The 25221-nt window shown below is 34.6% G+C and overlaps 1 protein-coding gene across 1 annotated transcript; it reads left to right on the top strand.

Moving 5' to 3' along the window:
• Positions 1-20610: 20610 nt before the first annotated feature.
• Positions 20611-25029, top strand: LOC149423947 (monocarboxylate transporter 7). Its single transcript, XM_089631934.1, has 9 exons — positions 20611-20736; positions 22054-22180; positions 22255-22404; positions 22489-22761; positions 23167-23275; positions 23384-23531; positions 23617-23761; positions 23848-24039; positions 24827-25029. Exons 1-9 carry the CDS (start codon positions 20611-20613, stop codon positions 24979-24981), a joined length of 1425 nt encoding a protein of 474 aa, XP_089488060.1. The 3' UTR covers positions 24982-25029.
• Positions 25030-25221: the final 192 nt, after the last annotated feature.

Raw genomic sequence — 25221 nt, 5'->3', positions numbered from 1 at the left:
CCGAGCGCCGTGGTATAATGGTCTGAAATTGTTGTGTGTATGACAAACGAGTCTATGAACTTAATATTTTTTTATGTTAATGTGATCTAAGCAGGATTTGCTCGTGCCTTGTACTCTAGTGGGGGTGTTAATTTTTGGAGTGAAACCGTTTTCGCTCAGAAAACATAAATAATCATCGCATTGACGGTGATTGTCTAAGATTATATTGACATTTAGGTCTCCAATGATTATTTGATGTTCTGAGTTGTTTGTGTTGTTAATGATGGAATGTAGTGAATTAAGAAAGGTATCAATATTGTTGAAAGATGGTGATCTATAAATTGCAAATATGCATACATTTTTGTTAAGTACTATTTTTAGACAATTTGCTTGTGATAAAGCGAGCTCGTCAACTTGAGCTTGTATTCCGTTCCTGACATAGATAACAATTCCACTGGATTTATTTATTTTTATAGATGTGTGGTATTCAGTGTAATTTTGTATTTCTTTGGAGGTATCATTGATCCAGCACTCAGTCAAAACTAATATGTCAAATGTGAATTTAAGTTGGTCAAGAAATATGAGAAGATCATCAATATTGGTAATACTTCGTATATTCTGGTGTACAATTTTTAGACTGTACGATTCCCAACAGTATTTATTTATGTCTTTAGGATTATCAACTACATAATTGTTGCATGTGAGGATAGATTCATCGGGAATTTCAAAAGAATGTTGGATCATTTTTAGAGTAAGTTATCTGTAAGTAAACCCACACGGTAATATTAATTTGGGATGGTAAATTTATGTTTTTGATGTGTGAACAAAGAGTACATAAGTTTGGTTGCTCAGTTATTGAAATAAAATAATATACATAAATTATTGTAATACATAAATTGTGAGAAAACATTAGCCATTTCATGTTCTTTGAATGGTACAAATAAAAATAACAATTGGTATTAGTGGTGAATTGAGGGTTAGCTAGTAATTTCTTATAATAGGGAAGTAAAGTAGTGGGGTCAGAGAGACACAATGATGTAGTTGTAAATTTGTCATATAAGAATTTCCTGATAATGTGTGGGTAATATAAATGCACCACGATGTTAATAATTAAATTATTAATTGAAATGTCTGACATCGTGCTTATTTGGGGATTGAACAATGCAATATTGTAGTATTTTTTTGAAAGGAATAGAAATATCATGAAATATAGGAACACTCTGATTAACATTTTGAAAAGGGATACAGGTAGTATGGGTATGATTGCATTTGTGAGTCATAGTGCAAGTAAGATATTCTCAGAGGTGATATGTACAGCTCTCGATTCCGTGGTTTGGCGTATATATACTCGTCCCGCTTTTACCCATACGAATGCAAATTTTTTATCAATAGCCGTCTTCTTCGCTAGGTAAAGTAGGCGTTTATTTGTTGAAGTCAGGTGTTCCGATATATATACCGGCGTGCGCGGTACGGAGAGTCCTATTGAGGTCTTGTTGAGTTTGTCTTCCTTAGTCACAGCATTCATATTGTACCTTTTTACATCGTTTAAAAAGTCATCTCTTACGTGAACGTGCTTAAACCGCACAATTATAGGTCTGGTTTTTTGGGGGATTGTCTTACCCGGAGCCCTATAGCTAGTCTCAATGTCATTTCTCGTAGTGTTTGTTTTTATTTCTTCATTTATGTTAAATAAAATATTTGCCAAATTCTCACCTTCATCTTCCGGTATACCTCTTATTTCGGCGGCAAAATTTTTTTGTTGCCGATCTTGATCGTCGATCTTTAATTCGAGCATAGTTAGTATAAAATAGATCACAATATCATTTTTGAAAAACTTTCAATCACCACTCTAAACTTATTAAAAAGTTATTTGATGGAGCGTACACAGAGCGTTCAAATTAATAATAGAAAAAGAAAACCTATCCTAATAAACCATGGAGTACCGCAAGGAAGCGTATTAGAACCGATATTATTTCTAATATATATCAATAATATCTGTAACCCGGGAACAAGGGAAAAATCATTAGTTTTGCTGACGATACGATAATTTAATTTAAAGAAAGAGCTTGGATAATTATTTACAAAGAAGCTGAACACGGAATTGGTCTCCTGCAAAAACTGGCTTAAAAGAAACTCCCTCCCTATTACAAAAAAACTCACCAGTTACACATACTTCTTTAGAAACATTCGTATTATCCTCAACATCAACGACATCAACAAAATTTAATACGCTTTGTGTCAATCACTAATAGAGTACGGGATAACTGGTTGAGGGTCCGCCTTGATCACTCACACAGGGCGGCTCAACATATCCCAAAAAGGAGTACTAAAGACAATTCTGAAAGTTCTGGTTAGAAGAAATATTTAAAACTATTTAGTCTTCAATATAGAAAAACTTTATTAAAAAAAAAATATATTTAAAAAAAACATGTCTGAATACTCAACTGCCCAACATAAACTCAACCAGAGCAATAAGCCAAAATATACTGGTTACTCCTAGTTTGAATACATCTTTGGAGAGAAAAAAATTAAATTCTATGCTACGAAATTATACAAAGATCTACCAAATCAACCCAAAAATAACGGAAATTAATATATTTAAAACAAAAGTAATGTAAAGCGATGTAAAGACACCTCGAAACTAAATTCAAAAGTTTATAAAACTACAGGCCGCCTCAGAACAGGAAACCCTAGTGAGGAGGACTGTGAAAACTTAGCCATTGAAACTTATAAAAAAAAAGCAAGGGGATTGTCCGCCGACAAAAAGTAAACGCTAAATTCCCGTTCAACTAGCTTGACCTCAGAAGTATCTTTACAATCGATTAACATGAATATGATTGTCGATAAATTGGAGAAAAAAGGATTGGAAGGATTTAAGCCAGCGATTATAAAGAAAATTGACGACGAAAAACCCGAGAGCAGAAACTCGAGAGACTTCATTAACCCTTCCTATATCCTTAATGCCAACATGAAGACCATTACGTCTCCAAGTGAAGTTACTGAGGAAAGTACTCACAGAAAAGGATAGACAAATCAAGTGATGATTGCAAGATTGGCTGAAGTAGAACAAAGAATGCAAGAGGACTCATTTGAGTTTGCCGACCTAACGCAATTAAATAACGAACTTCCCCTCGGTGAAATCATACGGGTAGCATCTATCACCAGATTTAACGAGAAGAGGATATCGTGGAAGTAAGGATAGACGCCTTCCAGATAGACGCCCGGGAGTCCTTCCTAAATTTCACATTATATTGAATAATCAACTAAAGAGGAAACGTATACACAAAACCAGCTTGCAGGATCCGGGATGTATAAACATTTACATTAGCGAAATTCTCAGTCCGTACTATAAAAACCTACAGGGAGGACTAAGGCATAGGCGAAAGAAACATAATATAAGTACGTGTGGTACAACGATTTTAAAATAATGGTTAGGTTAATAGAAAGAGAGAAAAAATCTAATATGATTTGAAATTTTCACGGCCAAAAGTATTAAAGTGATTACTTTTGGGGTATTGTGCCGTGTTGGGCTACCTTCTTATTTGGCCAAATTTTTGGAAAGCATTACAGTATCAATCGTTCACATCTATCTTAATATCACAAAAATAATTCACCATAAGAAAAAAACTCTCTATATTAACCACCCTGACGACCTATGCAAAATTATCTAGGATGTTGGAGAGCTCTGTCACGTGTAAGACACTGTCTCGATTCTCTCGCCACACAAATATTCAAAACCGGACTGTCATAATTATTGTTGCAAATTTATTCTTTATGTTCTCAACCGCTACCTATTCTGTAAACACACAACTACGTAACACCACCGGTTTTAGGGTAAAATCCCAGTTTTTGCCACTGACGACAGAGCTCTTAATATTTAAAACTACTCAATTTAAATTTATTTAAAAATTGCTACACAGATGATAGATACTCACACTCAACTGTGTACTAAAATATCTTCCAGATTACTCTCATTATTGCTCAAGTTATCATTGTAGTAAAAACGGAGGTATTACTATTTATGTTAAATTTGTTTTGATTGCTGAAACCTTGGACTTATAAATTCAGGGATCAAATTGTTTTCAAATAAAGTATCTTGACACATGTATTGATGTATACTATAAATTTAACCTTAACCACCAAATCACAACATAGCTTCCTCTATATACAATCTAAGTGACCAAGTAAACATGCTTGCAAACAAGTTTAGTTTGAGATAATATTAACATTCTAGCAAATAATTCTCACCCACAATGTCAAGACTACCTAAACCTTCCATGTATACTCTTAGATGAAGTTCTAATTAAAACTAAGAATCCTTGTAAAACAGTCGTTTAGGAACCGACTATAACTGATCACTATGCAACCATGATCTCACAAAAAAATAGGTGAAAGACAAAGAAAAGGTGAAAGTAAAATCAATCTCAAAGAAATCTGGAACATTTTAGGCGAAGTTACTCATACCAAAGCTACCTTGAACACGGACCTAAAACAACTAAATATTGATGGTAACTATGGACTTCTTGAAAAGTTCAGAAAAAATTCCTAAACAATGTCAATAATTTTTTCATCAATGTTGGTATAAAAATTCAAACAAACACACACCTACCCCATAATAACAACATTTTAATTTTAAAGTTGTATCAAATAACAATAATATGTATCAAATATCAAGTAACAATAACATGTTAATGACAGTTGTCGAGTTTTTGTTTTGCTCTCAATAATTAATGTTTTTTTTAACAAGTATTGTGCTAAATATATCAAAATCTATAAAACCAAATAAATAAAAATATATACTAACAAATAAATAGTGTTTGCAAACAAGCCAACAATTAAAACTATTATTTAAACTTCTGTGTGCAGTGAATCTGTTTCTTCTTAATAATTATATTGCCAAATTCCGCCGAATATCGCTTTCAAAATGAATACGAATGAAGCACTTTCTCTTCTAAATAAAGCCAAGGAAGAGATTACTGGCATCCATAGTGTCATTACCGATCCCTCTTTAAAAATCACTAAAGATCAAATGGCAAAAATACTCACCAAACTATCTAACCTCTCTGGTACCATGCAGGACCTAGGAGTAAATGTAGGAGTCCTGGAGGGGAAAGTTATGACATTTGAAAAAATCATAGAAAAGAAAGTATTACCCCAAGAAACAACACCAATTTGTGACTTGCTCGCAGAGATAGAGGAACGCAAGATCCGCACCAAGAACGTGATTTTACTTAACGTTCCCGAGTCTAGTTCCAACTCAAGCATGGAGAATATCTTGGAAGATAAAAAAAAGTTTTAACTATCGTTAGTGAAATAAATAGCGAGTTGAAACCGGAAAAAGTTAAAATTAACAGGCTTGGTAGTAAAATTTCAAACAAAATCAGGCCCATTAAAGTCGAATTTGAAGACCCTAAGCTGGCAAAACTTATTCTTTTTAATAAAAATACTTTGCCTAATGGAATAAAAATGAAACCGGATAGGAGCCTCCAACAAAGAGAACATTTGACTGACCTCTGGAAGTAAATGGAGGAGAGAAAAGAAAAGGGTGAAATTGATTTGCGAATCAAACATTTTAGTGGAATTCCTAAAATTATCAAAAGCCACGCAAAAAACTGATAAACAAACATAACACACTCTTAAGAATTAATGGATATTATCAAAATGTTCGAGGAATCCGTACGAAATTGCAACAACTTAAAAGGAATTCACACACCTTCTCATATGACATTTTATTATTAACTGAAACATGGTTAAATGCAGATATCGACTCGTCAGAATTAGGCCTAAATCAATATACTATCTATCGCCTTGATCGAAGTCCTAATTCGAGCAATAAGTCTAACGGAGGAGGCGTGATGTTATGTGTGTCTAAAAATATCTCATCCTGTAGACTACCGGTCAAGCACACAAATGTTGAACACATTTTTGTAATGCTCAACATACCTTATAGTAAAATTATTATAGGTTGTGTCTACATCCCACCTGCATCGGATTTGCAAATATATAAAAACCACAATGAGGACATAGAAATGCTGAAATTCAAATATCCGAAAGCAAAATTCATAATTGCTGGTGATTATAATCTGCCGAACTGGACCAGCCAAGATGACATCGGATCTGCCACAAACGAAGTTGAATTACAGTGCGCTAAATCCAGTGAAATTCGTGATATGTCCATATTCCTAGGACTAACTCAATCAAACAATGTGTCTAATTCTAATAATCGAATGTTAGATTTAGTGTTTTCAAGTGATTCAAAAATAGTGATTGAGAAATCTGACGAATTATTATTGCCTCTAGATAAACACCATCCACCATTAGATATTATCATAACAAATATGTCTGGAAGATCTCCAAACCTAACTACCACATCGTATAATTTCTCCAAAGCCGAATACCATAATATTATTGAGTAACTTACCTCGGTAGATTGGTCATTTTTAGACAACGAAAATAATTTAAATAATCAATTAGAACAATTTTACTCAATTTTAAATACCTCGATAGAGCGCTTTGTTCCTAGGGTCAACTTCACACCATCTAACTATCCCAAATGGTTTACGAGGGAATTAAAAAAACATATTAATTATAAAAAACATATCCATAGAATATATAAACATACCAGAAATCTTAATGATTACATAACTTTTACTAAATTACGTAAGCAGTGTAAAGAATTATCAATAAAATGCTATAGTGATTATGTAAGCCTAATTGAAAAAGAGGTACACCAAAATGTTAAAAAATTATGGAGTTTTTCTAAAAGTCAACAAAAAAATGATTGTGGATTTCCCAATAACATGTACTTAAAAGAAAAATGTGCCTACAGTATCGAAGGTATAGTTAATCTATTTGCTGATTCATTTAAAAGTGTTTACGACATAGATATTCGTGTCAATACGATTCCCGATATTTCAGTGGAAGAGGTATTAAATCTAAACCAATGTTTCATCAAAAAAGAATCTATAGAAAAAGTCATAAAAGAATTAGATAGCAATAAATCTACTGGACCGGATGGTATTCCTCCAATATTTTTCAAAACCTGTGTTAGTAGTCTGATATATCCTCTTTATAAACTCTTTAACAATTCTTTAAGTTCTGGTTCTTTTCCAGCTCAGTGGAAAAAGAGTTATTTAACCCCTATTCATAAAAAAGGAGATAAAAGCGATATATCAAACTATAGACCAATTTGTATAATGTCTGCTTTACCGAAAGTTTTCGAGAAATTAGTCCTAGATATCATTGTAAAACCTATCAACAACATTATTGTTCCTAACCAACATGGCTTCATCACAGGTCGCTCTACCTTAAGTAATTTAATGATTTATGAAAATTACATATCTGAATCTCTGTGTCTCAAACAACAAGTGGACAGTGTGTGCACTGACTTTAGTAAAGCTTTTGATAAGGTTCGACATCACATACTTATTTATAAACTTCGATTGTTGGGCATCAAAGGTAAATTATTGAGTTGGATTGTTAGTTATCTTAGCCATAGGGTGCTTAGTGTAAAGTTTAATTCTGTACAATCTTATATATTCGAGGCCACAAGTGGGGTTCCTCAAGGGTCCCACCTCGGCCCAATATTTTTCTTATTATTCATCAATGACATTGTTGACCAATTTAATGATGTAGAAGTTCTGCTATTTGCTGACGACTTAAAAATATATAAAAGAATACGAAATGTATACGATTGTCAAATTTTACAGAGTAATTTAGAACAACTTCATCAATGGTGTGAACAAAATGCTTTATTTTTGAACATTCAGAAATGTCAAGTAATACGATTTTCTAAAACTCGTTATAATATATTACATGAATATACATTAAATAATATTAAATTAATACCAGTATCACATATTCGTGACTTGGGTGTAATATTCGTTGAAAACTTGTCATTCATTGAACACATCAACTATATAACTAATAAGGCTTTAAAGATGCTTGGCTTCCTTTGTAGAACTTTAACCGATTTTAAGTCCATAGATTGTATGAGAACCCTCTATATTTCATTAGTCAGAAGTCAATAATTGGAGTATAATTCACCTATTTGGTCCCCTTTATATAAATTTCACTCCAATAATATAGAAAGAGTTCAGCACAAATTTCTTAAGTACGTAAATTTTAAGCTCGGAATTCCTATTGATTACATTAATTATGTCAGTTTGATGAATCAATTGCATCTAATAACACTGTCTGACGGGAGAATTATTTCAGACCTGGTTGTGTTACACAGAGTCATTAACAACTTAATTGATAGTTCTGCCATCCTTGCCACTATTAAACTACATGTGCCGACTAGGAATACAAGACAAAATATAACATTCTTCTGTAACACATACTCGACCAACTATCAGACACACTCACTGACCAATAGGATGCATGATCTGGGCAACAAGTATGGGGGTGTTATTGATTTATTTATTGACTCCATACATAGAATTAAGCATAATCTACACCAACACTTTTTTGAATCCTACAAATTAGAGTAGCTTTGGTAAATTAGTTTTAATGATTTGTTTTATATGTAGTGTTGTTATAATTTCTTTTTTACTTTATGTTACTCTTACGTTTTACTAATTTTGCTTCATATTTTTTAATATTTTCTCATTATACTTGTAATCTCAATTTTACAAGTGTGTATTTTTTACCTTCTTTAAAATGGATTACATCTATTTTCTGTCAATATCTCCTGAATAATACATTTTTTTTTTTTTTTTTTTTAATTTAAAAAAAAGAAAGACAAACATTCCCGGGTTACGAATAACCAATAACCAAACAATGTTTGAAAATCTCCTACTACCACCACAGAAAGCCGAAAATGTTGCTTGTGTTGTGATGGAGGACTTAGCCAGCCGAGGAATCGAACACGCGACGCTCGGGTGAGACCCAAGCGCTATGCCCACTCAACCACTGACCGGTCTCTCTTATTGTACTGCATCATGTATCACTTCTATGTAAAAGCCTTTTTAGGCGTATATATATATATAAATAAATAAATAAATAAATATGATATTATGAATAGGTAATATTAACTCTTTTAAAAATACAAAATGCGGGCGTGGATGCCATTCCGGTATTATCTCATTAGAACCTATTACTTACTTTATTAACCACAGTATATCACAGGGAAACTTTCCTAAATAAAGACCTGTTATAACGATACACAAAACTGGTTTAAAAGTAACCACTATAGACCTATTACAATTCTCAATTCTATTTTGAAAGTGGTTTAAAGATTGTTAACAATGTATTAATTGTCTCCAGAAGAAAGAAAAAAAGCAATCACCTACTTATCAGAAAATCAATTCGGATTTCGATCTAATAAAAGCAATGCTGTTTCAATTACTGCTGTCACGGTTCTTATTTCCATGGATGTAACACACTTTATTGTTTCCAACATAGATAAAGAGAAAAAAATCATTTCCATCTTTCTATCAAAAGCACTTGATACGATCTCCCATGATATATATATGTTACAGCCAAAGTAATAAATCCGGATATTATATAATACTATCCAGCCATTGTTTATAATGTCCACCCAATTTAGACAATGTGATAATTGACACAGAATTAATCAAATTAACTAGTCATTTTATAAAATATCTTCGAAGACTTGGATAAAGTAATAAAACAAGTAGGAATAGGTAAAGATTATAAAATTATATTTCAATTTGCCTTTAATTTATAAGGTTGGGTTATTATAGGTTAGGTTAGGTTCAGTAAGGTTAGGATGGGTTGGGTTATTTTAGATTAGGTTAATTTATGTTGGGTTATTATAGGTTAGGTTGGGTTGGGTTAAGATGGGGTGGATTATTTTGGATTAGGTTAGGTTAGGTTAGGTTATTATAGGTTAGGTTAGGTTAAGTTGGGTTTTTATAGGTTAGATTAGGTTGGGTTGGGTTAGGATGGGTTGGGTTATTTTAGGTTAGGTTAGGTTGGGTTATTTTAGGTTAGGTTAGGTTGGGTTATTAAAGGTTAGATTAGGTTAGGTTGGGTTAGGTTAGGTTAGATTAGGATAGGTTAGGTTAGGTTGGGTTATGATAGATTGGGTTATGATAGGTTAGGTTAGGATAGGGGGGTAACAAGTCAGTTGGACCGTATTTATTACTTTGGCTAACTTTGACCCGATATTATGAATCATATCCGGATAAAGTGATTAATTTATCACATTGACTAAACAATTTTGTTATTATATATAATGACCAGTCATTATGTGTAATATCTATTTAATGACTATGACTATAACATATAAACTAAATCCAATTGGAATAAGGGGAAAATACCTATAAATCTTTCATAGTTACTTTAATTGATCAAAAACAATGTGTCAAAATTCCATACAAATTCAGTCGAGCACTTATCCAAGTCCTCCAAGGAAGTGTCCTAGGCCCAACTATGTTTCGCCTGTATATCAAAGACCTTTTGAAAATGGTGAGTTTCGAAGATAATACTGTGTTACTTATTCATACTCAGACATGCAAAACCCGAGAAAATCTCTGTAAATTTCTGCTGGTTCTAACACATTAAAAAAAATTGAAAATAAATAAATTATTCTTATTTTACGTGAAGCATAAAAGATTAATGAATTATGGAAGGAAGCAAACACTTTGTGGCTTGACATTACATAAATGATTTTTTTTACGTAGTTTTAAACCACTTTATGGAGTCATATAGACCAGTGCTCCGCAACCTTTTCTCACCTACGACACACCAAATTTCTTCCTAGAATTCCGCGGCACACCAAAAGCTAAAATATATAGATATTAAATTGATACACAAAATTTACAATAATTTTTGTTTTTTTATTTGAAAAGTATACATACATAAATACTATTATAAGATATTTATTTTTACGCAATCTTAATAATTATTATAAAATAATAATAAATTAATGAGCGATTCATTGTTAAATTAACCTGCGCTTGTTTCAATGAACACAAAAGTTTTATATTCGGTTCGATTTTTGACAGCGTAACCCGAAGTTCTTGGTCAAGACCTTTTAAGCATGACCTCCTATCATTTTAATAAAACCGTTGAAAAACTTTGCTCACATAAATATGTCTTTGAAAATGGAAGTAGTGTTCAGAATGCTTTGACGGAAATGAAAGGATATTCTTTTTTAACGTAAATCCAGAAAACATTTAATTGATCTTCGGAGAAGTCAAGTTTTAATGTCATGTCATTATTTCAATCTGTAAATTCCACTCGAATTTGCAAAGGCAGTGTTTCCGTAGAATTTATTGCATTGGTTGCAAAAGGATTTCGAATCCAATCGTATTGTTCCGTATTAATGGAATAAAAACATTGACCAAATTTCTGATTTCTGAGGTGCTGATACAGTTTGGGCATATTTTGATTTAAAAGAAACTGACACACCTCGTGACGAAGCTCAAACAATCTAGCCAAAACTTTGCCTCGGGATAGCCAACGAATTTCAGTATAAAACAATAAGGATTCATATTCGGCTCCCATTTCTGCGCAGAGTATTCCAAAGATTCGCGAGTTTAGGGCTCTTGATTTAATTATGTTTACGATTTTAATGCATTCATTCATCGTGTTCAAAAGTTCCTCTGGTAAATTTTTGACCATCAATGCTTCGCGATGTATGCAGCAGTGTGTAAATTGTAACGTTGTTTTTTTTTGTTTTACACAAGAGACAAAACCCTTTTTACTACCCGTCATTGCCGCAGCGCTATTCCGTGCAAACAGCAATGCAATTGCTCCATTTAATATTATATATTTTGAATAAATCATCGGTTACTTGAAAAAAATCTTCACCGATAGTTCGCCCTGAAACCTCCTTACAAAATAAAAAAAAATTCTTGAATAAAGTCCTCGTCAACGAAAAGTACAATAGCTATCAACTGTGCTTTATTTTTAATGTCGGTTGTTTCGTTGATCTGAAGCGCAAATTTTTCAGCCAATAACAGTTTTCTAATCAGTGTTTCTAATATATTGTGAATACGTCTTTTAACAGCATCTGCAGACAATGAAAAATATTTTGTCATTGTGTATTAAATACATAATGAAATATTGTAAAATTTCAAATACATTGAATTTGACCGCGGCACACCTGTGTCCGGCTCACGGCACACCAGTGTGCCACGGCACACCGGTTGCGGAGCACTGATATAGACGACCGGTTTTGGTCGCATTCAACCTTCTTCGGGACAATGGAAATAGTTGATATGTATTTTTTTTTTTTTTTTTTTAATATTAACTCCACACAGAAGAAAATAATTTCCCTCAGGGCCCATGTCATCTTTGGGGATGCTGTGTGGAGGGTCTTTTTGTGGAGAGGAAGGAGTGAACATGGGTCTTGAAGAGTCCCATGTTGTAGGAGGGAGGAAACACAGAGGCCGGCAGTTCGTTCCACAGCCGAGCTGTTGAACTTAAGAACGAATCGTAGAAGCGACTCGTTCTCATGTGACAAATGTCAACCGTGTACAAATGTTGGGCGCGCGTTTGGCGTGTAACCCGACTACGCATCGGTGCCGAAGGGATCAATGACGCTAGTTCCTCAGAGCATCTTCCATTGTAATACCGATAGAACAAGGACAGCATACCTACCTGACGCCTGTGCTCTAAAGATTGCAGTCCGTTTGTTAAGATTGGGGAATCTATCAAACGGACCGCCCGTTTCTGCACAGAGTCAAGGGTTTTTTTCAGGTATTTAGGGGCTCCGGACCAGAGATGGCTGCCAAATTCGACAGTAGGGCGCACTTGTGATTTGTACAGGGTCAGCAGTTGTGTATTATTAAAGTATCTGCGGGCCCTGTACAGTACGCCCAGTTTCTGAGAGGCCAACTTTACTCTGGCTTCGATGGAGCCCCCATACCTGAGCTGGTCACTTATAGTTGCACCAAGCATATCAATGGAAGGCCTGTTCGGAAGATTGCTTCCGTTGAAGGAGACTAGATTATCATTTGGATCCCTTTTAGACGTAATCAGACAGGATTGGGTCTTTGAAACATTAAATTCGACGAGATTATTTTTACCCCAGGAGGAAATACTCTCGAGATAACCGTACATTCTCTGCTTCAAAGTCCTCCGAGCCGTTGGAGTTTGTATGCCCTTGGGGGGCTTGTCAAACAAAAAACTATCATGAACTGTACTGTCATCCGCGTAGCAATGAATCGGTGCACATGTCAAAAGGTCATTGATGTGCAACAAAAAACAAAGTCGGAGACAGAACCGATCCCTGTGGGACGCCAGCATTTATAGAGTGTGAGGATGAGGTGAAACCGTCAGCAACTGCCTGAATCGACCTATCCCTTAAAAAGTCAGCAATCCACGTACACAGGGATGCGGGAAGTCCGTAAGAAGGCAATTTGTTGACAAGTCCTCGGTGCCAGACCGGTCAAAGGCCTTGGATATGTCTAGTGCGACCGTTTGAGTCTCACCGTGACGTTCCAGGCACCGCCCACAAACATGCGACACATACGCGAGAAGATCACCGCACGAGCGGTTTCGCCGGAATCCGTATTGACGGTCGTTGATAATTTTGTTCTTCTCGAGGTATGTGAGCAGTTTGTCGTTGATCACACGTTCCATCACTTTGGACAGAACTGATGTGATCGCTATGGGGCGGTAGTTGGCCGGGTTGGAGCGGTCACCTTTCTTAGGAATAGGGTGAATGACCGCTTTTTTCCAACCAGAGGGCACAGTGCCACACTTCAGGGACATTTTGAAGAGCTTTGTCAAAACTGGAACTATTTCCGCAGCACACCTCTGCAAATACCAGGGCAGGTATTCCATCAGGTCCACTAGCTTTGTTAACATCGAGCCCCCGTATAACGTGGAGTACATCCCGATGCCGGATCCTCAGCTTTTTCATATAGAAGCCGCAGTGAGGAACCAAACATTTTTCCGCAAACATTTTCCCTAATAAGTTAGCCTTTTCGGTGGCGGTGTTTGCTAGTGAGCCGTCAGGTCTGGTAAGAGGTGGCAAACTGGGTTTGCAAAAATTCCGACCTATTGAGCCGGCAAGGGACCAGAATGCTCTGCTGCCATGCGGGCAGGCAGCCAGCTTTTTGCTGATCTGCAGGTCGTGTTCGAATTTTGACCTATTAATGATTCTCTTGCATTCCTTTGCCGATTTGTTGTATGCTGATCTGCTTTCGGGCGTTCGAGATGTGTTGTAGGCTCGGTAAGCCGCGTTTTTTCGTCGAACTGCTTCGGAGCATTGTCGACTGAGCCACGGCTTTGAGCCCACACCAGTTTCTTTAGTAGTCGATTGTATGAAGCCATCCATCGCCGATTTGATGACTTCACCAATCTTCTGGGCACATCTTGAAGGGTCCGAAGTCCGAAAACAAACAGCTGACCACGGAAAAGCGTTGAAATGGGCCTGCATACCGAACCAATCTGCTGACCTATAGTGCCACACTTTTCTCCTCAGCCTCTCATTGGTTGGTCTGAGGCTAACGGGGATTGATTAACAGATTGGAACGGTGAGTCTGGACATCAGGAACCCTTGTAGGCTCCTGAACCAGTTGCTCTAATCCGTAGCAAATGGCAAAGGATTCCGCCTGTCGGCCAGCCGAGTCCGTTGAGAACTTCAACCATGGTTCGTTATGAACTATGAAGTCCCCCAGAACAATAAACTCGGCCGAAGGGTAGCGGGGCAAGAGATCATCAATAGTATCTCTCAAATGTTTGAAGAGCTCGGAAGTGTCTGATTCGCTATGGTTCGGTGAGCGGTATAGATATGCGTAGAATCTTGCCGTACTGGCAAGATTGACGCGCACCCACATTACGTCGAATCTGGAGTTTTCCAGACTCAATAGTCGTACACAGCTCGACTATAGAGGCAGACTCCTCCTTTGAGTCGGAACTTGCTTGCAAGGGTAAAGCCCGGGCAGTCCAGATAGGAGGAGTCTGGCGGCTCGGATATCTGAGTTTCGGATAGGAAAAGAAGGTTGAGACGTTGGGACAAAAAATGGTGATGTACAGAATTTAAATTAGTGTGCAGACCGTGAATGTTGGCAAAATTTACCAACAGTTTTGGCCCGCAGGGTGACGCCTGCTACTCGCCGCTGTAATGATGTTAAGTTTGTTTTTATGTACATTCATGATTTTAATTTTTTTTTTAAAGGGTATGAGGTGAAAGGAAGGTCTGGAATGGAAAAGTATGAGGGGTGGGTAGGAATCTGGTATTATTATGATAGTACAAATAAAAAAGTGAAAAACGTTTTCAAAATTCCAACGTTTGAAGGTAGTTTTTAGGTAAAAAGTTGAATTGTTTGTTTGGGGAAAAAAAGTTGTTTTTCGAAAAAGTTATTTATCTTTTTTACTTTTACCATCGAGTGTGTTACTAGTTAGCGCACTTTACGCCCGGAAACCCTGTCTTATGTTCTCTGCCGATCATCGAATATGGAATAATCGTATGGTGCAACACTTGCGGCCGTAGATTCACTATCAAAGGTGCAAACAATAATCAATACAAATTTTCGCCAAAATAAAGTAATTAAATATTACGAAAATACTCAAAGCACAAGAAACACGCGACATAAATTTGAATCAATTAAAAATAGCCACTAAACAATGGATATTCAATAAAGGATGTGCAATAACCAAGGAATTCACCCAAGACAGCGAATTTTTATTAAAATTATTGTGCGATGGACGATGAGTTAAATGAATGGCTTTATAGGAACTCATAATGTATATTAATGGTAACTCACTGTCAGAGATATGTTAATGTACCTCACTGTCAATGGCAAACCATGTACACTGTATATAATTAACTTAATGGTAAACCATTGACAGCGTATTAATTTATTTTGATCGAAATTCTGCCTACAGGTTCGCCCAGTGAGACAAGTTATGTCCAACATAAATATGTATACCTACTATTATTTTCTCTATTTCTGTGCCGTTATACATTTTTTTATATTATTTAATGTTACCTTGAATAGTATTATGTTTATAATCCTATTATTGTTTGGATGATAACAAAAAAATATGTATGTATGGATAACAATTCAATTAAATAACAATAATATTTACATTGCTTGTTATAATTATTTGATTTTCCATAATTAAACAATTTTACTTCTGTTAAATTATATTTTAATTTCTGTGAAATGTAAGAAATAATTTATTATTTAAAATCTGATGTAGGTACCTACATTCTGTTTAAAAATGAATAGGTAGGTACTGGAGTAATTTTGCAGATAGGTATAATAATAAATATTGCACGAAGAAATACATATTACAAACTAGATTTAATTGCGTTCCTTTATAGATATAATTATAATAACAGTACTTATATAATGTATACAATAATTATTTTATATCAATTATTTATTACCGTCCGTTTACATAGACGTAAATATTCGTCCATAATAATATTTGTAGATAATATAATAACTTCTTAGAATAACAAGATCTTTTTTGTTGATTCCCATGTTTGAAACAATATTATTTTACCTTTATAACATTTTTTACCTTATATGTAATATAAATGATTTTAATATTAGCGATTAAATATTTTCTCCAACAAATCACGTAATCCTAGGTACTGAAACAATAAGCACAGTCCACTCAGGTGGGTAGTTGTGAAAATATTTAATAAAACACGACTAATTTATAATAGAGCAAAATTCTCTCTGCAAATGTCTTAAGTAGCATTTAAATAAACACTGTGATTTTTGAATAGCTCTTATATATTTAATAAGGCAGCCAGATGTGTTTTTTATAATTTTCGGAGGGAATTTGATAAAATTGTTTTTTCAGCTCTGCCTGTGTATAAAGATTATCTTCAAAAATTAAATAGATTTTTTAAAGAAATTTTCTAGGAAAGTATGTTATGGTCAAATTCGGAATGCCGAGTCTTAAATACGGCCATTATAAGTTTGGGGTCGAATACTTTTATTTATTTATTTATTGGACAATTTGTCGCCGCTTTAAAAAAAATATATATTACAAAAATAAAGTGAAGTTACTTTAAGTAAAATGAAGTACGGGAACAGGTGACACGAAGATAGAAGTTGGAGACTCTGAAGCAAGAATCCTAGGTGGTGAAGTAACTGGACCAGCTGCTGCAACGAAAGAGTCCACCGCGTCCATTAACAGTCATGCCAGCACGAGGTTCGTCATCCGTCCAGGTATATGTCTGCTGCTAATAAAGCGCTGACACAATATCCTCTCACATATACCAGACCTTGGCAGCACCGCTGTGAAGTTATAATCACAAATAAAATCATGAAAAAATGAAAAAAAAGCCAAAATTATCTGTACGAGACGTGTGGGCCTGTACAAGAAAAAATGTAAACAATAAGCACTGTCACACATCAGCCCTCGATCTGTGTAATGATTTAAAAAAACACCCCGAGGTGTTCTGTCCAACTCATGATAAAATATTCACATTTTGATTACATTTATTGTACTAGTATACAGAAAGTACAAATGATTATAGCTTATAGGTACTTCCTATTTTTAACATTCAACCCATTTCACAAGAAGTAGAGTTTGTATTTAATTACTACTGTGTTTTAATACACAGATAGAAATAGAGGCAATTGGTTTCTGGACAGTATCTATCTTAGGCGTAGTGACACCTGTACAAAGGAATGCTTTCAATGATGATTCAAATTGGAGCACATCGTTCATCTGTTGATTTTATCAGCGCGCCATAAGACACAGCAGTTGGCCAGTAATAGGTGGCCAGCAGCGATGGCCAGCAGTCGGTAGCCAGCAGTAATTGACCGGCCTTAGGTGGCCAGCAGTCAGTAGCCAGCAGTAATTGGCCAGCCTTATGTGGCCAGCAACGGTGGCCAACAGTCGGTAGCCACAGCCTGCAGTAATTGGCCAGTCTTAGGTGGCCAGCAACAATATAATAGGTGTTTAAGATTAAGCTATTTTCGTAAATCTAAAGGCTGCATCAGCTTAAGAAATTCTTAGTAATGTGACTAAAGATAGATTTTAGTACTATATTTTTTAGTTTTAATTTTAAAGATAATTTTATTTTCCAATTGGTCATTTGGATAATTACGCACTATGGTGACGTGAGTTGTCAAAATAATATGACCGGTTAATTTTTACGTAAGAACGGCCGTAATCGGTTAGCTAGAAATTGATTACATGCACGATGATGCCTACAATTAAGTTGTTACAAATTATTCAAAAATACAATTTTCTTTGATGATAGGTATTCCCAAAGAAAATATGATAATGCTATGTAGGCGTTGAACCCTCAAAGTCACAAAGTAAATCACTGACCAAAAGGCTCAACTCAAGAAGTAGGAATAGGATACGGTTTTGAAAAACTGATAATAAATATGTCAAATAAATTAATTGCGAGACTCGAAATTCTTGCCTTCTTTCCAGTATCAGGGAATAAAATTGCAAGGCTCCTCTTATTACTAGTCTATTTGATCTTCGACACCTATTTTTTAACACATTGTTCTAATTCAGCATTACTATTTATTGCATCAGATTTCCTCGATGATCTCTTCAAATACGGGACTGCAGGCTCAACGAATAAATTGAAAGGTTTCCTTTTAAACTTTTAGTTACAAAGCACTCTTTTCAGGGTGAAATGCCTAAAACCAAAAAAAAAAAAAAAAACTTTTAGTTAAAAAAAGAATGAATTGTCACAACGTCGGAACAAGTGTTTCATAAGAATCATTATATTTTCACATTTGGTCATTATATATTATCAGGGCAAATGCAGGTGCAAGAAAACGTGTTCCGATATATTAGGAATGTACCAAAAGTTTTCCAGGAAACGGCCTGCAATCCCATTTTAACCGGATTTTAATAAAACAGAAATACTAATTTTTCTCTGGACAGCCTCCGATGGCAGCAGAAGAAGAAGCATTAAATCTTGGGACACGATTGACATTTTGGTCAAATAGGCCTAAGGCTAACTCTACACATGTCAGCTGTTCCTGAAACAATCGTAATTACAATTACCTATAGACACTACTTGGAACTAAAGACAAAATATTTCTTCGGTAAATAGACTAATTAGTGATATAAATGCTTCCGATAGCGAATGAGTTAGATTAACTGTTACTAATTGACAGCTAATTGTGCTCGAACTCCAAAAATGCAGGTAAAATGCACGATTCAGGTAAAATATTCAAGAAAATTAAACGGCTTAGGTAAATGTGTTTTTCATTATACCGATTACAGGTAATCGCTAAGTGAGATGACACTACACACTCTCAGTAGCATGGTTTACTCTTGATACAAATCTCAAGTAAATCAATGACATTAATTGTTAAAAAAATATTTAAAAATCCGCAATGGTTTTATGGTATTCCTCCTGACAAGAACACAATTACCAAGATAAATATTTTTGATGTCATTGTTATATATTCATGTCGCACATAAATGGCTTCAAGGCTGTCGCATTTAATCACACTTTATAATCAATATCTCATTTTCTTAAATATAAAGCAGAATTCTCTTTAACTGAGCACCAAAAGCTCTCTATCAGTGAGCTCTTTATTTATTTATTTATACTGGGTTTTTACAGATGTTCTCACATAATTGAGAACTATCCAATTACAAAAACTAAATTGGTTTCATAAAATTTTCTCTCCGGTAATTCTAAGTAAAAGCGACAATAAATACGGTCAAATCATTTCGACCAGAAATCACACCGTTGGTACAGTGCTTTTCAATCCAAAACATTGGTCTATCCGTGTAGTAATGTAAGTAATTTATGAAAAAAAAATAGTGGTGCTAACCCGACAATAATTGCGACAAAAACATCAAATAATGTAACAATAACACGTGACAGCAAAAAGTAAGATCTGCACGCCACGATGGGCCAGTTGCCAATCAACCTCCTTACAAAGAACATCAAAAACTTAATCTCTACCACTTTGTACCTCTCTATATTATATTTGTGTGCTACATTAAGTGTTAAAGTAGCCCCCGTCATCGTACATTGATTCATCCATTTAGTGCAAATCTACAGCTCACGACTCCTCTAGTACTAGACCCTCACGAAGAGTGATGAAAGGATACTGGATGTTATTTTTCTGAGAAAATAATCTTTTGATTGTGATGAAAAAAAAAAGAATTCATGAGAGATACGGTTCCAGAAAGACAAGTTTAACCTTGAAAACTAAAGGAAGTAATCAGGATTGAATTGCTTGTTTGGGACGACGGAAATGGCAGGGCTTAAGTGAGACCACGTAACTTGTATTGACCATATTGATAACTTGGTTCAACTGAGCATTTTTTAGAAATATATCAAATAAGTGGAGCCAGCAATGGCAATCCAACAGGGGGTAGGTATTGGGTGGATCAAAATCAAGAAGAAAGAGGCAAATTGAGAAGTACTCCACAAATCAGATCTGGTTACTAAACAGAGTTTTAGCTATTTCGACTAAAGTTGCAAATTAGAACCGAAATATTGGGAGCATATTATTCCAATCTAGGACTTTTAGAACTTTGTAATTCCATAGCCACAGATTTCTTCACTGCAGGAATCCTTCTCTTTTAACTTATCTCGAAGTTTTGGTACCCAATTATATAACGTGATAACTCTCAAGTATCAACACCCATTAAATCGTCATAATAAGGCATAATATGTCTATTAGTTGGAACTGCAATTTCCAGAGTTGAATGCTTCAGATTAATTTAGTGGAGATTTTTCCATTCACAATGAGCGAGGTGAAGAAAAGTGTTGAGAACAACACGGAGTGTTTTGTGCATAACGATGAAGAAGAGTGGGTTTCAGAAGAAGGTGGTTGGGGTTATGTGGTGTGTGTAGGATTTGCAATCATATTTGTAAGTACTTATTATACATTTTAAAATGTTATTCAATTATTTATCATCCATCAAAGAATTCTTTTTCAAATTCGGTCAAGACTGGAACTGAAACTGATCCTTGTTTAGTAATTTTTTTTTTAGTTTGTATTTTATATGTATAAACCTAGTCACAATCACTAATTGTTTACTTATAGAATATAGTTTTATATAATCAAAGTTAGCACGTTTCATCAAAACAGAGCTTACCAACGGATTCTTGCAACTAATTTTACGACCACGTGGTTGTTTAAACTCTTGAATATAATTTTAGGATGTGTGTATTCGATTCAAATTCTAGAGTAAATGTGTTATTGCGCCAACTTACATTTTTATATGGTAATTATAATGTTATATAGAAATAATTGAAATACAAACAATTTTATTGAAGATGATATTGACAAAAAAAATTGAAAAGTTTTTCCGAGTAGATTAGGTGCTCACGATAACATTATTTTTCCTGCTAATTATTTACGAGCGAGTAGAAACCTGTTTCTGTTGTCAGCAACTTCGTATTAATGTTTGTGATAAAAATGTACTACGTTTCTGATAGTTATGAAATAAATAAATTATGTACCTTCAAACCGAAACAAACGCAGCTCTGAATCTTTAACTTTTGACCGAAACTGCCTTAATTCAAATCCGAAATCATTTCTTAACGCAAGAAAATAAATTAATAACACGTTGGTAAACAAACTGAAAAATATAATATTATTCAAAATCTACTATTTTTGTCTGTGCATCTCTAATCTGAAAACACTGCACTGTATTCGCATTGTAGAAATAAGAGATTTTGTATGCGGCGGGAAACTAACTCTTATATTAATAATATAAGTTTATTTTAATAACTGTGAGTAAAACCTCAATCTGTAATAGTATTGATGACAACATTAGCGATTTTTAAACGAAAATCTGAAACGGAAAAATCAAAAAAAAGATACGGTCGCATCTAGGGAACCCAGGACTTTGGCTTGCCGGCGCGCTGTTCTACTAACTGAGCCAATTTGATCATATTTCCTTCGGTGATATTATCATACTTCGAATAAGAACTACCAACATTATCTTAATTTTCTCAGCGCACATTTTTATCAACTGCTATATTTATGTATGATCGCAAGATTAATCTCGAACCTCGTGCAATCTAGATAGTGTCTTGGATTAATATATCCTTTTTTTAATTTTAATGTGCGACATCTATTGACTTTTGTGCAGGTCTAGGATGAATATTTATATTTTGAATAACTTAATGAGTAAAACATGAAATTGTGTATACGTAATAGCGATCATTATTGCTTGTAGATTGTCACAATTGCGCCTTTGTCATCAGTATGCTTCCTATACAATGACTTCTTGGAAGAAATTGGTGAAGGAAAGAGCGCCATAACCACTCAGATCGGAGTCGGAAATGCAGTCATTTCATTTATTGGTAAGTATGAGTATTTTAGTATTTTTAAATTTTCCGATTGGTAAAAACGAAACTAATGTATATTTATTGTGATTTTTCAGGCATTTTCACCACATGTGCTCTAAAGCGTTTTACCCTAAGGCAGGTCGGCATGCTTGGAGCTTTTGTATATTCGTTAGGATCCTGTGTAGCAATTTTCGTTACAAATATTCATCTATTCATATTTGCTAATGGGTTTTTACAGGGTAAGTTGGTTACAAAATTTTCAAATTTGAACTTTTACAAAAGGTTTATTTTAAAATTATTTTTCGCATGCTTAAACTTTTCAGCAATGGGCTTCGGAATCATGATACCAATAACCCTAACTAGCTTCAACAACTACTTTACTGAGAAACGGGCAGCGGTGATGAGTGTAGCTTCAATCTTCATAGGAGTCGCAGCCATGGCATTCCCGATGGCCATTGAGATGATGTTGGTTGAGTACGGTTTTAGAGGAACTCTGATGCTGCTATTTGCAATGAACCTTAACGTTATTCCAGCCATGGCTATTATGCATCCTGTGGAATGGCATCAGATGCCAAGAAGACCAAAAATTAGAGAAGGTATTGTTGAAACACCAAAGTTATTTACACTTCCGCCTTCTTAACTTAGTTATTTTTTCTTTGTGGATGAGAGACGTATAACACACGAGTAGAAATTAAAAGTTACAAGAATTTAATTTAAATTTTTTTCAGACACTGAAGAAAAAACAAAAACAGCAAAAGAACATATAAAACGACGAGTAAATGAAGCCATCGAACAAGAAATGCAAGCTATTGATGAAAACTGCAACCCAAAAACAGTATTATCCACAGTCAGGGAGTCTCTAATTACTCTCTCTAGAGTATCTAGTTCACCAGACTTGCGATTGCCAGTGGAATGCAAAGGATCCTTCCTTAGCCTAAAGATGGAAAGGCACTTATCTATTGGCCAAAAAATTCTAAGGAATACAATATTACACGTGCCAGGCAGTGGTGCGGATAAACATCTGGTCAAAGCTTCATCCCTTCGAAGCATTGGTAACTGGACTGGCAGTGTTCTAGCCACGGAGGCTGTGCATTCAAAAAGTGGAAAAATGTAATAAAAAATATAATTACGCTGTTTTCAGATAATTGCAATAATCGGCGAAGAATTCCTCTTTCAAAATTTTAGGCGATTGTTTTGAATGTTTTTTTTTTATTTCAGAAAAGTTTTGATAGACTTCTTGGATCTGAATTTATTGAAGGACCCCGTGTATTCAAACATTTGCTTTGGGATTTCGATGGCATATTTTGCAGATGCCACCTTCTTTACTTTAGAACCCTTGATACTTAATTCTTATGGATTTACAAAGGTGAGTCGATGTTTCTTAGTCCACAAGTTAGAATTGATATAAGCTGTAGATTTAATTTAAAATGTTAAAAATTATCCTTTATCAGACAGAAATTGCATATGTCATCACTGCTGGAGCCGCTGCCGATTTAGTATCCAGGGCTGTGTTTGCTGTTGTAAGTTCTTACGTGAAATTCAAGAGTCGGAATGTATTATTCGTCGGAAATCTTTGCGTTATCATTTTTAGACTAGGTGAGTTGTTACTAAATATTATTGAATCGGTTACATTTATGTTACATATGTTGTTCTCGTAGCTAACCCAATCTATCATTTTACAGCGTTCAGTCAATTTACTGACTTCTTCCACCTGCTGGTGTTCACCGCTTGTCTTGGATTCTTCAGAAACTGGCTCCACGTGAACGTACCTCTGACCTTCGCTGACTATGGAAGGCCCTCCATGTTTCCTGCGGCCTATGGGCTTTTCATGTTCGTGTCAGGAATATTGGCATTGGTGTTGAGTCCCATAATCGGTAGGTAATCACACCAATGAATGTATATTTAGAACATTGATTCTGCGAGTATATAATAACATCGCTTGAATACAAATGATCCAAAGGATAATAGAAATCGTGAAAAAGTCTTCTTTCTGAACCACACTAAACTGCCAAAGCAGCAGGTTATCTTCAATATATTAATTATAAAATAAAAGTACACATTTAACGAGAAGCCATAATAAAAACATGGATACAGAAGAATAACATTTCAAGTGACTACAAAGGTATAAAATAAATAGACAGATATATATTCAATTTTATATTTTTATTTAATTCAATTCAATTACTCATAGGCATAGGCACACAGAAAGACACACAACATACTTAAATTCTCTCAAGGCATATTTATACAATTACACGCATACAATTAATAGATACTAATGTTTTTATAAACAATATCATCATATAAAAACTTGATCAATTAATCATTTTTTTGGTTCATTTGTGCAGATTGATTCACTTTTTGATCCATTGGCATTTTATTAAATTTAGAAGGCACGAGATAAGAAAATATTACCTGGCCGTATTTATTAGTAATTTTTTGAATGGACATAACTTCATGTTTAATAAATCTTGTGTTGTGTGTGTGATCTACTTTTCCTTTATATGTGGAATCCGACAGTGGGTTTTGGCATATAATTTTAAACCATAATATTCCTCAACATATTATTGTGTATTAAAACATCAATACAGCTACTGTTGTATTTCCTTTTCATACAGCAAAAATATTTTATTATCTTAGTTCATATAATTATTGTTTCAGGTCATATAGGAGAAATATCTGAAGGCTATGAACTAACCCTATACGCTTTGACTGGAATCTCGCTTCTTTGCACGATTCCTTGGACAATTGAAATGCTATATGACCATATGAAGAAGAAACCGGACAATAAAGGATCAAATAAAAATTACCAGTGATATAATATCTAGGATTACAAATAAAAGACTGAATATTTTTATCATAGTTATAATCGTTAAAAAATAATATATTTACCAAGGTAACTCCAAAAGATTACATGCATATCTTCAAAAATAATCATGTTTGTTAAATTATTCTCCACACAACCTACAAAATACCTAATGTGCACCTACGAGTATATTCATTACATAACTTCAGCGTAGGTAACTTAATCTAATTCCCCTGTTAATTTTAGGAGC

The sequence above is a fragment of the Hesperophylax consimilis genome, chromosome 5, assembly GCF_061612785.1.
Source record: "Hesperophylax consimilis isolate HC1 chromosome 5, BYU_Hcon_1.0, whole genome shotgun sequence".
NCBI classification, from domain to species: Eukaryota; Metazoa; Arthropoda; class Insecta; order Trichoptera; family Limnephilidae; genus Hesperophylax; species Hesperophylax consimilis.
This window is presented reverse-complemented; position numbering and strand designations above follow the sequence as displayed.

Coding starts and splice junctions, on each gene's coding strand:
- LOC149423947 (XM_089631934.1), top strand. CDS start 20,611: ATGAGCGAGGTGAAGAAAAGTGTTGAGAACAACACGGAGTGTTTTGTG. Junction 22,181..22,254: donor TGCAGTCATTTCATTTATTG/GTAAGTATGAGT, acceptor TTTATTGTGATT/TTTCAGGCATTTTCACCACA. Junction 23,532..23,616: donor ATTCTTATGGATTTACAAAG/GTGAGTCGATGT, acceptor ATCCTTTATCAG/ACAGAAATTGCATATGTCAT.